Below are 14,901 nucleotides of genomic sequence, written 5' to 3'. Positions count from 1 at the left end.
GGCTTAATTACCTTTAGTATGAGGCGATTTCGTATTCTAACCGGTCACCCTATCTACTGACATTAATGGCCAAAAATGATTAGATAAATGGGTTTCGGCAGAACACTTAGCTTGTATTTGTTGACAGCGTGTTGATAATGGTACACCTTTGGTTTCCATAACACTTCGTCCAAGAGAAATTAACAGGAGCCGCATTTGCTCCCGTGCGCCTCTGTGGTCTAACAATAACAATGGCTGACCACTCCCTCCTCACTGATGCTACTGGCCTACATTGTCCAGATGACAGTAAGTGATAGAAGGGTCACATTTACTCTATTTTAATTCTGATAATTAAGTTAATTTATATGAGATGTTTTTATGATGGTAAAGTCCAAAGACTAATGTATTTAAGAATAATTCCCACCATAATAGGTGGTGAATTTATAATAGTATGTGGTAATGATATCCCATTTTCTAGAAGACGGAAATTCCACTACAAGTTACATTTTGTATGGGTTAACTTGTTTATACAACACAGCAATATTATCTGCCTGTATAATATTATTAAATGGTGTCGGATTTTCCGACATAATTCCCGGGGGGCTGCTCATGGGTCGAAGTCCTATTTAGAACAGACGAACACCGATACTCCTCCTTCAAATTATTAGATTAATTTGATGTTAGTAGTTAGTAATCACACATTTGTGCGTCTGTTCGTACAGGACGGATATCCCGTACTAGAGTTGCAGGGATTAGAAGTCTAATGCAATTTCATTTCCCTGTTAACTCTTGAAAGACTAAAATTCAAGCCTAATTACATATTATTTAACTCAGAAGACTGAATGTGATCAAGTACTACAGTCAAGTATGATTCAGGGACTGCAGTGAGATCAGTGACATTAGATATAACTTGAAGTTTGTTCAGGTAACTGGTCACTGATATGTAAACACTGAGGCCCATGGAATACATCTTGATTAAATAATAAATGTATCAAATCAGTCATCTGATTTATTGGGGTTTAATTTAGTTAATTGATTCAGAAGATTGAATAGCTCATCATTAAAGTAAAGTATGGTTCTGAGACTGCAGTGGGTTCAGTGACATTGGTCGCAGTGACTTGTAGCTGTTTAGGCTACTGTTCACTGATTTGCCACTGAGGCCTCATGAACTCATCTTCAGCTTTAAATGATGATACTAACATCAACCTCTGTTGCTATAGTCAGCTGTAATTTCTTTAGTATAATGCTACTGGAGAAATATAATCAGCTGACAAATTTAGATTTCTACTGGTATTGTTTATCTGCAGACATAGGTCTCCTCAGGCTTGATACTGGGCCTGAGAGTAATTTACCTCCTGCAGAGTTTAACATGGTTATGCCCTGATATTTAGTAGGGCTACCGATGAATCGATGGCAATAGTCTGTCCCAACAAGGAGACTGAAGCCGGTGAGGTGATCAGACTTAATATTATCTGCCAATTTTATTCCTCTATTTCTCAGGAATTTGGCTGTTGCTCTCAGACCTTGAACTTGTAGGTCTACTGGTATTTTGTCCACCACAATGGCTTGCACTCGACAGACGTACCTGCCTAAACGTACTGATGGTTGTACCACCTGGTAGACTTGAGGTCCTGCATCTGTTACAAACCCTGAGATATTGAATGACATCTGGGCTACAGGCCTTAATTGTAGTTCATCTGCCAACTTTTTAGTGACAAATGTTCTCTGGGACCCTTGGTCAAACAACCCATGGGTATGGACCTTGGCCCTCTTATTCAGGATGGTAATTTGGGCAGTAGGCAAAGTCGTATTACCTTTAGACTTTGCCGATTGGACACTCTTTGTTTGTTGCACCTTGCAGTACTGTACTGTGGTGGGAATGCTATCTTCCACCTTGGGGTTTGGAGACGTTGTTTTGGTATCTCTACACAATGCTGCATGGTGCTGACCTTTGTTACACCTATTACAGGTGTGTAATTGGGTCTCACATTCGTTGATGTTATGTTTCCTGAGGCACCTCGTGCAATGTTGCAAATCTTTGAGTCGCTCAACACGGGCGTCACTATCAGGAAAATTAGGGCAGTGGTACATTGAATGTTTCTCATTGCAGAACAAACATGTTCCATAGCTTCCAGTACCCTTTGGTGTCACGTTCTTGGGTGACACAGTAACTATAGGCTTGGAGGATCCCACTGCATATACTCCCACACTGCTACTGTTCCACTTTGGTGTTGAATTACATTGTCTAGATTGATTTGGAGTACCTTTGGTACTCTGTGGTTTACTATTATTGGTTTCTGAGGGTTTACTTGGTGGTTTTAATTTGTCATGTGTTCGTAATTGATGAACTACTGACTTTAAACCCTCAGATATTTCATTCATGGATAAGATACTTTTATTGTAATGAGCACTCATTTTTCTCAATATGTCCCTAGGTATTTTCTTCTGGACAATTATTTTCAAGACCCACTCAGCCCCGTTTGTATCTGCTGTCAGGCTGAGGGCATTGATCAATGATTCTACCTCCAGCTTGAAGACTTGGAGTGAATCAGCTGAAGCCTCCGGTGGGGGTAAATGCAACAGCTCATGAACTAAATGTGATGTTCTTACTTCTGGATCAGCATAATTATCCTTGAAGAGTTTTACTGCCAGATCATAGCCATCATTAGTTAATCTCAGATGGGATACTACTGTTTTAGCCTCACCTGATAATTGGCCTTGCAAATAAGAGAATTTACTACTCTTTGGTAAAGATTGTTTTGAGTCCACAAGGTCAACGAATTTGTTCCAAAATTCGTCCCAATCTTCCTCATCTTTTCCTGAGAAAGTGGGTAAATTAATTGGAAGGAGTCGAGCTTCTGCTTGACTCGTATTAGATGCAACTGTTGTTGTTGTTGCGTTTGCCTTGTTCTGGGCAATTAATTTGACATAAGGCTGTAACGTGGCCTGAGTGTGATCTTCATAATTCGCAAGATCAACCATAATGTCGTCTATTTCTGTTTCTGATAAATTGGTGTTGGCAAGTTCAGCCACATATGTTGCTATTTGGCATTTGATTTGCTCAAATTTACCTGCAGCTGCTTGATAATAGCTTTCCAGGTCAGCATAATCAACTTGAGATTGTTGTGACAAATCTTCACATTTCTTGATCTGTCTTGTTAAGTGGCCTTTAAGACCTGCAAGGGTTCTTTTCATTCTCCCTGCATTATCCATACTGGCTAGTTGGTGAAGCCTTGTGGGACTTGTACTTGGGTCGCTCATAATACTGAACAAGCACTGATGGTAGCCTAGGGTAAAATTTCTGCACTCGCTAGGCTGTCATCCTACCTCTACTAGAGGTTAGCACTTAAAATTAATACACATTATATATATACAATCATACACACTAATGATTTGAGTGATAAACCAGTGTCATTGGAAGTACCTTTAGGTTAGCTCTTCTATATCACCCTAGGATGGTATAGACACTAATTAATCACTCAAAGGTGTAATGATCATAAGTAAATTATTATATATACACAACTCAACTCGAGTTGATAAAAATTACACCCAAAATAGGGTCTGCACCATTCATTAATGGTGCTAGGTTGTTTAATATAGTACAACTAGACTATGGTAATGGGACTAGGATGAACAATAAATAGTTCAACTAGTCAATGGTAATATCCTACCCTGTTGTGGGTTGGCAATTAGAAATATTATATTGTGAACACTAGGCAATATAATAAATAATTCTCTATTTTGGAGAAATAATATACACAATTATTGATAATAGCCTCTTAATTGCCTCTATAAAACTTCTAATATTATCTAGAAGTATTAAATATTATTAGTGACCTCGCGAAATAAAGTCCACAAAATTCGTAGATAATCTCTCGCGAAATTTAACACCACGAAATCCGTGAACAATCTCGCGAAGACACAGCCACTAATTTGGCTGGCTTCAATATTAGCGCTGTCATTTCACAGAATAACATGCCACCAAATCTGTGGGTGTGCATGAAACCGGTGATAAGGCTGAACTGAATTGAGTGGGGCTCGTGAACTCGTTCGAGGCAACGCCGCCATCTTTGACTGGCTTTGTTTAAATCACACTGCACTAGTATATTTATTGAATGCACTGGTTAACTGATTCATCCGGTACTAAGATGACCAAATAATGTGGGTTCAAAGGACCAAATATTCCGGTTCCGTAGGTCCAAATAATGTGGGAACCGACCTGTGAGATTTATATTTATTTAATTTATATGAATTTATATTTACGTTAATTTATATACTTCGATAGCAATTTGTATGATGATGAGTGGACTGTATTTCTGCAATAATCTCACAAATCGATCCACTGCACATTAGGGGGGGTTTATATTGAATTTATATATGCAGCCAATCAAACTACAGTATTAACTACACATTAGTGTACATTGAAGAGGTTCCTTATCTTATTGTACAGCAGGCCTTAGTCCACCAGGTATAACCAGGATGTAGACACCAAATTATCCTCTTTGAGGTAGCTTCCATCACCCAGTAACTGATACACAAAGCATGCTTCCTCGTCTTGACCTGTCAAAAGGGCGCTAGCTATGAAGCCAGAATCCTAATATATGACAGCTATATCAGAGAAAACACTGTACATTGAACCATAAAGACCAAGGCTTAATTACCTGTAGTATGAGGCGATTTCGTATTCTAACCGGACCACCCTATCTACTGACATTAATGGCCAAAAATGATTAGATAAATGGGTTTCGGCAGAACACTTAGCTTGTATTTGTTGACAGCGTGTTGATAATGATACACCTTTGGTTTCCATAACACTTCGTCCAAGAGAAATTAACAGGAGCCGCATTTGCTCCCGTGCGCCTCTGTGGTCTAACAATAACAATGGCTGATCACTCCCTCCTCACTGACGCTACTGGCCTACATTGTCCAGATGACAGTAAGTGATAGAACGGTCACATTTACTCTATTTTAATTCTGATAATTAAGTTAATTTATATGAGATGTTTTTATGATGGTAAAGTCCGAAGAATAATGTATTTAAGAATAATTCCCACCATAATAGGTGGTGAATTTATAATAGTATGTGGTAATGATATCCCGTTTTCTATAGACGGAAATTCCACTACAAGTTACATTTTCTATGGGTTAACTTGTTTATACAACACAGCAATATTATCTGCCTGTATGATATTATTAAATGGTGTCGGATTTTCCGACAGTCAACACTGCTCACCAACCCCACAAGGTCAACACTGCTCACCAACCCCACAAGGTCAACACTGGCCACCAACCCCACAAGGTCAACACTGGCCACCAACCCCACAAGGTCAACACTGGCCACCAACCCCACAAGGTCAACACTGGCCACCAACCCCACAAGGTCAACACTGGCCACCAACCCCACAAGGTCAACACTGGCCACCAACCCCACAAGGTCAACACTGGCCACCAACCCCACAAGGTCAACACTGGCCACCAACCCCACAAGGTCAACACTGGCCACCAACCCCATGTTCCGTACCCCTATTGAATACGTATAATATTAAATAATTAATTATTCCATGCATCATGACTTGTATGTGCTTATATATTATATTATTACTTGTATGTAATATATAATTACTTGTATGTGCTTATATATTATATCATTACTTGTATGTGCTGATATGTTATGTTTTGGTAATGATCATCTGGTGGACCAAACCGTGGGAAACCGTTATTATTTTTTGTGTGTGTGTGGTGGTCAGCTAGTCAGCTTTACCGTGAGAAAGTTATATTTTGTACTGATCATCTAGTGGCAAAACCGTGAGAAACCGTTTTAGTTGTTCATCTAGTCGGCAATACCGTGGGACAGTACTTCCTGCTATGTTGGGCAGTTGCCAGCAATTTCCTCTTTATTTTATAAATTTATAACTGTATTATATTAATAACTACATTACCTCTGTTTATGCATGCAAATCTGATCATTCTTCAATTTAGTTAATTAATGTTTACCTTATTCCCATTGTATGGCTACATTTAAGAAAAATTTATATTAATTAAAAACTGTCATTCAACATGTTGTGAGGAAGCGAGACCGGCTCCCGCCATGAGAAACTTAGTCAGTATCTGTTTAGACTCAGGGAGGATCACATTTAGGAGTTAAGTGGCTGTTATATATATCTATTTTGTTCTGTTGTAGTATTAGTCTGTGGAGACATAATTTTATTGTGATTTACATGTGATTGCCCATTCCAGTGTACTCACTGGAACACAAGGCAGGGACTAAGAGTATACTCACTGGAACACAAGCCAGGGACCATGAGTGTACTCACTGAAACACAAGCAAGGGACCCAGATTGTACTCACTGGAACATAAGCCAGGGACCACGATTGTATTTCCTGGATCACAATCCACCATGATTGTACTCCCTGGAATACGAGATAAGACAAGATATAGACAGACATGGTCACGCTTCGTGTCATCCTTGACAGATGATACAAAAATCAGGGAATACTTCAGGGAAAGTTCTCCGTAAACTCTGATCCTCAGAGAAGGCTCAGCGCAAGCTTTGCACCTTCGATGAGGATATTTGTAAACATCTGTCCGTCAGATATAGTGTGTGTGTAAACTATATACCTGAGAGACAGATATGCTTAAACTTTCTTCCACTGAGGAATGTGTGTAAAGAATGTACCTCAACGACATTTGTGTGAAAATCTAGCACCTCATAGGCAGGTATGTGTAAATCCTGAACCTCACAGGCATTTGTGTGTAAACTCTATACCTCATTGGGGCAGGTGTTTGACTTTATACTCAGGTATTTGTAAGTTCTGTACCTTTGACACAGGTGTTTGTATACTCTGTACCTTTGACGCAGGTGTGTGTAAACTCTGTACCTTCGACACAGGTGTGTGTACACTCTGTACCTTCGACGCAGGTGTTTGTAAGTTCTGTACCTTTGACACAGGTGTGTGTACACTCTGTACCTTTGACGCAGGTGTGTGTAAACTCTGTACATTCGACGCAGGTGTGTGTACACTCTGTACCTTCGACGCAGGTGTGTGTTGTCGGGGTTTCCTACTCTCGGTGAGCAACCGTATCAGTACTTAATCCTGGCAAGGTCGCCAATGTTGGGGTTTACTCTACTCTCTCGGATGAGCAACAGATATATTCAAGGTCACTCACCGTAGCCCTGCGGGTCTTCACTCTATCCTCACGGCGCCACTGTACGCCAGGAGAGTATCCCAGTCAATCCCAACCGGCCTCTGATTGAGAAGGAGTGGGAACACAACTCGTTCACTTAACTGTTATGTGCCCGCCCCAACAATAGGGCTCTACTGTTAACCACAAGGTCGCCAACTGGTGTTTTCTGGTGTCCAGTAACACGTCAGTGGATCTGTTGAGTTGTGGTAACCGTGGCAAGGACACTCTCAATAGATCATAATATCAGGCAGGTATTTACTTCTATCACTCTCTGCTCTCAGGTATTATATAGTCACAAGATAAATGGAGGGGATGATATAAACACAGATGTATTTTGTATTTTACTTAAAACTCATTCAAAGATGTCACAAGGTCATATCAATAAATAATCAGCTGATCCAGGCGGGAGTCGTTCGTTCCCACGTATAATATACACTCGCTAAGTCGGCAACACTCCCCCTCTCGTCACTGTCAAAATCAGCTGGACGCCTTCCCCCGCGCAAATGTTTATTGCTTGTTTCTCTGGCGTCACGCGCGCTGTTTCTTTAAATTCTCAAAATCACTAGAAATCCGAACACTCGATATTTGCGACAATAGCACGTATTACTTCGCTACACTGTTCTCGGGCTCAAACAATCGTTTCTATAATAAATGCGACAATAATTCACTGTAATGGTGTTTCACACTGCCCTTCATTTAATGATAACTTATGAGGTATTTAACACTGGAGTTCTCAGTATTTCCTTTCGTGGGCGATAACACAATTAATCACTGCACACACGAATGATTATTCAATGCACTAACATAGACATATATAATATATATAGATAAATCAGACATCAATAAATGGTAATAAAATAGTTACTGGGCACATAGCCTAACTTCCAAATACTGGCATAATATTATATATATTTTCTCACTATATGATTCAATTAAAGTCTCATGAAAGACATTCTCAACACAGTAAATTCATCAATTAATCCGGGTGCCTGTACACACCAATAATAAACATAAATATCGTGAGTACTCTTGATAGTACTATTCTGCACACTGGTGCCTTACTGTGACATAGGTGAGCCTTGCTCACGACATACAAAATCCTCAGGCTAAATAATATAGCCGAATACTATAGCTGACTAAAGGGGAATGGGGAGGGAAACTAGAACCACCTACTTTCACCTATCCTCCGATGAGAGTTGAGTTGTAGCTCCTGGTCCTGGCTACTGCCTCGTGTCGGGAACGCCCCCACACACACGCTGTCGTGTCCTCCAGGAACCCAACCAATGTCCCACCGTTAGCGCGTCGTCTCCGTGCCTTATCCCTGCAGGTCCGTGCTCCTCCTCGACTTCTTGTAGGGTTGGAGTCGGTCTCCCGGCCGTCGACTTCTCCCAGCCACGGCTGCCCGCCTACTTCTCGGCTGCAGTCGTTCAGGTTCCCAAATAGTCCTCTTCTTCCTCTGCTACCCAGTGGCTCTGTTCAGCCACTACGCTGTCACAAATGGGTGAACTGCCTCAGACGTCGCATACGTCACTGCACAGACTTCACTTCTTCTTGCACAGTACCTGACCTGGAGCACTTGTTGCTCAATATCCGTCGATTCCCTCTCTGGTTCAACACATGGACGAAGGAAGACCTCACAGAGTACTGGCAGACTTCAGGTGACGCGTAAAATCCACGGGAGCGGGAAACAACTGTCAAACTGACAGGACCAATCTTCGCACGTCCAACCTCCTTGACGTGTCGTGTCAGACTGATTCCCTCACGGAGGATTGGCTCATCCACTACGTCATCACTGTAGAGCTATCAGCCGTCGCATACGTCGCTGCCTAGACTCCACTCTTGCACAACACCTGTTCCTGGAGCACTTGTTGCTCAATATCCAGTTAATTCCTTCTTCGGTTCAACACATGAACGAAGGAAGACCCCACAGGTGTTGGCAGACCACGGGTAATGCGTAAATCCTCCGGAGTCGGGGTAAACTGTCCAACTGACAGGACCCCCACAGCGTACGTCCGACCTCCTTGACGTGCTGTCTTAGACTGATGGCGCCAGCGCCGCACGCTGACCGGACCCCCCTTCCTTCGTGACGTCACGTTCGCCACGGGAGGTTTTCATTGGCTGCCTGTGCAACATTGCTGTCGGTGACCAATCCGGTGTCACTGACGTCACACAGTTTTGGCGGGGAAACAGGAGAGCCAGCGCCATCTTGGCTTCCTAAAGGGCCTAAACCACAGGCCAAAAAACTCTTGTTTTATAAATTTCTCGGCTCTCCGAGAACACTCCACTGTCCCACATATATCAAATTGATGCCTGCGACGTAGAGAACGCTTGGGTAAAGTGGACATGACTCTTACTGCAGGCGTGCGAGAAATATAAGGGGGGGAACACCGTCACAGTGTAAACTCTGTATCTTAGGTGCAGGTGTGTGTAAACTTTGTATCTTCGACGTAGGCGTGTGCAAACTCTGCACCTTCGACGCAGGTATGTGTAAACTCTGCACCTTCGACGCAGGTGTGTGTGGACAATCTCAATTCTGTAAGTTATTTGTGGGTAAATTTTGTTTCATACAGGAAGCTTTGTGTAAACTCTACACCTCACAGGCAGGTGTATTTAAACTATGATTATGAAAGACATATGTGTGTAAACTCTGAATCTCGATGATAGATTGTGTGTAAATATTGTACCTAGAAACGTGTGTGTTAACTTTGTATCCCAGAGGCAAGTGTGTGTAAACTGTGTTCCTTAGAGACATGCAGTTGTAAACTTGAATCCGAGAGGCAGGTGTGTGTGTGTGTAAATATTGTACCTCAGAGCCATGTATGTGTAAACACTATATATGAGAGACAGGTGTGTGTGTGTGTGTGTAAATATTGTACCTCAGAGCCATGTATGTGTAAACGTTGTTTCTGAGAGGCAGGTGTGTGTGTGTGTCAATATTGTACCTCAGAAATAGTTTTAAGATGAGCACCTACGAAACAGATGTTTGTAAACTCTGTACCACAAACATGTGTGTAAACTCTGTACCACAAACATATGTATGTAAACTCTGTACCACAAACATGTGTGTAAACTCTGTACCACAAACAGATGTATGTAAACTCTGTACCACAAACAGATGTGTGAAAACACTATACCATAAACATGTGTAAATACTTTACCATAAACATATGTGTAAACACTGTACCATAAACATATGTGTAAACTCTAAACCAGAAAAGGATGTGTGTGTGTAAACTGTTTTCCTGATAGGAGTCGAGAACGATGATAACAGCCTTCGTCAAGATTATGCCCAATGTTTATAACAACATATTCTGCTCTGTTAGATCTCAGTGGATGAAGAGAGTGACCACCAAGAGGAACATTACCAGTGTACCAACCTGGATGCAGGAGATAACGATGGTCCGTGAGTGGAAGTTTGAGGGCGGATTTGGCCAGAGTGGTGAGACGGTCCTCAGGCCGTTTTGGGGGGTCCATGCCCCCGCCACCTTCAACCCCCACCTTCCTTCACCTGCGCCACAAACGCCACCTACCACCACCACCCACCTGCAACAACACCTGTGTGTCACACACCTGTACCACCTTCACCTGGTATTTTTTGTCACCACGGGCATCAACGCCATCTATCACCACACACCTGCACCAACGCCTGCATGTCACACACCTGTGCTCTGTCCACACTTGTGGGCACAGCAACTACCTCTTAACCCTTATTCATGAACTCCTGTGTCACCCACCTGCGTCTTCATCTGCATATTAACCTACCGGCAACAACACATTTAAGTCACCTACCAGGATCAACACCTGCGCCATCACTCACCAACATTGACGCCTGCACCATCACTCTCCTACATTAACACCTGCACCATCACTCACCTACATTGACGCCTGCACCATCACTCACCAACATTGACACCTGCACCATCACTCACCAACATTGACACCTGCACCATCACTCACCAACATTGACACCTGCACCATCACTCTCCAACATTGACACCTGCACCATCACTCACCAACATTGACACCTGCACCATCACTCTCCTACATTGACACCTGCACCATCACTCACCAACATTGACACCTGCACCATCACTCACCAACATTGACACCTGCACCATCACTCACCAACATTGACACCTGCACCATCACTCTCCTACATTGACACCTGCACCATCACTCTCCTACATTGACACCTGCACCATCACTCACCTACATTGACACCTGCACCATCACTCTCCTACATTGACACCTGCACCATCACTCTCCTACATTGGCACCTGCACCATCACTCTCCAACATTGGCGCCTGCACCCTCACCCATTTACTATACACGTGCACCAATATACACTTCAATCCTGATATGCAAATTAGAATATGTGTTTTTCTGTCATCTGTTTGTTTATTTGTTTGTCTGGCCAAGGCTGGAGACCAGATGCTTGATGCGTCAGTCAAGTTTCACCCAGTTTTTCAAGATGACACAAGGGTGGTAAATGACTGCTATAGGCTGGTCAGGGCTTGTCGGAAATCCGACACACGTAATAACATGGTTATCCCCTTAAAGAAAAGAAAATGGGTGATTCCATGACGTCATCGATGTCACGTATTTACATTACTCATTATTTCATTTATACAACAGTCTAGTGTTTAAATTTAATAAAAAAGTGTTCACTAAGACTGAATATAATTTTCAACACTAGGATATAGCTTAATACTCTATTCCTTAAACATAAATAGAACCATCAAACATTTGCATTCGGCTCCCCCGAGAGCGTCACGTAAACACTGAGACAATAACATCAGAACACACTGTAGAGTGGCTCTCCTTATGAGCTGATTTAACTCGTCAGACACCCAGACTACGTGTCAACAAGCGAGCAACCAGCAACACAGCCTCTCAACATCCACAGCAACTCCAGTATCCATCTTACCAAGTATTTTTTGTTTAACAGTGGCCATAGTTATTCATAAATAGGTAGGCGGTTATAATGCATGAAAATCCCCCATTAACAAGTACGTTTACACAGCTCAACAATCTCATATTCCATGTCTTACCTGTACTTATATGTTTAGAGAAATATTATTAATTCTTTAAACTCGGCAGGTAATTGTGATTTGGAGTAACAAGAAGCTGAGCAGACAGTTGGCTCGTAATATAAATTTATTACCTAGCTGTACACCAAGCTTTGTAGACCTCCAGACAGCCGCCATTACGTGGCACTCAGAGGCACATGCCACACCCATCTTTGATGCTACAATTACACAGCCTTAGCAGCCCCTTCAACAGGAACAGCTAAGCCTTCTTTTTTGTACAATACTGTAGATATAGTATGAATAATTATTAATAAATCATTGCCATAATAATAATAGATTAGACCACCATATGTGGTATGATTTCTAATTTACATTGTGAATATAAGGTAAACAATTTGTGGTTTAAGAAGGAGCCATCTCAAAGTGGTTTAAGCTGCAAATTGTTCCCCCAATTGTGTGAGATAAATTCAGGCAGCTGAATCAGTACATACAGTCCACTCACTTAATTACTTACTTAATTATTCACTTGCGTAATTAACTAACTTATTACTAAAAACTAAGAAAATTAATCAGATAAAAAAATTATCTTATTAAAGTCAATTAAAAAGGAATTGAGCTGCTAGGGTTTTCCCACTTATTATAGTCCTTTGAACCTAGATATAAGATCCTGATTAGGATATATATTTATAACCTTAGTGCAATATTATTATTTACATATACATTAATTATAGCAGAAAGACACTGCTATACATTTTTTCTACCCTAATTTGTTCAATCTCAGCAAATAGTAAACATAACTTACAACAAGCACTATTATTGTTCCGAGGCTTGTACCAAAAGAACAATTGTGGTTTTTCATTACAAGAGGTTGATAAGAAGCTAATTTACTCATAAATATATATGTTTTTTATAATTTTAAATGTTTATATAAACATTACTTTTAATATTGCACCATTACTGTAACAATTACTGCATGCAACATTATTTACAACTAATTCTTGCACAAGGATAGGACATTTTAGGCTGGTGTTGAACAGCAACCTAGTCTAATTTATTGTACTAACCTGGTGTAAGGGTAAGAATTGTACACTTGTCTAGAGTTGAACATATATTACAACCTAGCAAGCACACATTTTTATGCAGTATTCATGACAACCCGAGTTGTGTTGTCTACATAATATTACCTTAAGTACAGTAATAATTTAACTATAATCATTTCACCTTTGAGTGTTAATCTGTGTCTGGTACCAACCAAGAGTGATAATGAAGGGCTAACTTGAAAAATTCCAGCATTGATGCAGGATTACCACTCAAATTATAGTGTGTATGATTATATAGTGTTTTTTTTTAAATGATAAGCAGCTCTAGTTCGGAAACTAGTGGCTCTACTAACTCAAGTGCCAGAAACAGTCCAAATCACAGTCCAACAAGGCTAGCAAATACTGCCATGATGTCTACTGCCAAAAATGTAAAAGTGACCCTCACTGGTATGAAGGGCCACTTAACCCGTCAGATGAAAAAATGAGGGGATTTAAGTAATCAAACTCCAGTTAATTATGTAGAACTGGAAGGCTATTATACGGTTGCACAGACCAAATATGAGCATGTGCTCTTACAAATCCTAAAATATCAGGATATCCTCGCAACAACCAATATCAATTAAGAGGCATTGGACGTTGTAATACAAGAAAATGCAGATTACGAAGATGCAATGCATGCAAAGTTACAACACTTTGACAATTCAATAACCATACTTAAGGCCAATACAAATATTGCAGCCACAGCTTCCCAAAACCAGACACAACCAGAAGTCAAATTGCCATCACTCAATCTCCCAACTTTCTCTGGTACAGAGGGCAAGAGTTGGGACTACTTCTGGAACAAATTTGTCGATTCTGTGGATTCTAATGCCAATGTAGCAAAGACGACAAAATTTACATATTTACAGGGTGTCTTAAAGAATGAAGCGTTACAGGTGGTATGTAATCTGACATTCAATGATGACGTTTATGACAATGCCGTACAGCTCCTTAAGGTTAATTATGCTAAGTCAGAAAGGACTATCAGACTTCTAACCCAGAAGCTGTTGGACATTAACCCTCCAAATAGTACAGCTGACTCACTCCAAGCCTTTAGATTGGAGCTTGAGTCCTTGCTCAAGGCATTTAAGAACAAGGTCAACTTGGACGAATCCGACTGGATAATCCAAGTTCATATGAAACGCAAATTACCCAGTGACGTACTGGATAAGTTGTCTTATATAACAAATCCTCTCTGACAGTAAAGGAGATTTCAGAGGGTTTGCGTTCCGTCATAGTAAGACAAAGAGATTATCCAGATGGAAAGCGACATCTAAACCTTCGTCTACCACTAATAGTAAACAACAGAGTACAAACAGCACTCCAAACAAATCTAAAACATCTTCCCCCTCCCCAAAGTGGAAACAAGGCAGTGTGGGCACATATGCAGTTGGTCCCTCCAAACCTACAGTTAATGCGTCAACCAAACCGGTGACTCCTCAAGATGCTGTTAACGTCTGGAGACCATGTGTGTTCTGTGGACAACCACATTCCATATACTATTGCAAAGCTTACCGCGATCGCGCTACACGCATAAAACGACTCAAGGAGTTACGTAAATGTACCAAGTGTATAAGGGCACATAATCCCGACACCTGTACAACTCAAATACGAACCTGCAATAGG

General features: G+C 41.1%; 1 protein-coding gene across 1 annotated transcript; it reads left to right on the top strand.

Annotated features, from left to right (window-relative positions):
- The first annotated feature begins 13,907 nt into the window (after nt 1-13,907).
- Nucleotides 13,908-14,474, top strand: LOC138367002 (uncharacterized). Its single transcript, XM_069328405.1, has one exon. It carries the CDS (start codon nt 13,908-13,910, stop codon nt 14,472-14,474), a length of 567 nt encoding a protein of 188 aa, XP_069184506.1.
- Nucleotides 14,475-14,901: the final 427 nt, after the last annotated feature.

This window comes from Procambarus clarkii, chromosome 21 (genome assembly GCF_040958095.1).
Source record: "Procambarus clarkii isolate CNS0578487 chromosome 21, FALCON_Pclarkii_2.0, whole genome shotgun sequence".
NCBI lineage: Eukaryota > Metazoa > Arthropoda > Malacostraca > Decapoda > Cambaridae > Procambarus > Procambarus clarkii.
The sequence above is the reverse complement of the archived record's forward strand: the minus strand, read 5'-3'. Positions and strand labels throughout refer to the sequence as shown.

Bases quoted from the DNA above. Each gene is read 5' to 3' on its own strand.
- LOC138367002 (XM_069328405.1), top strand. From the start codon at position 13,908: ATGCATGCAAAGTTACAACACTTTGACAATTCAATAACCATACTTAAG.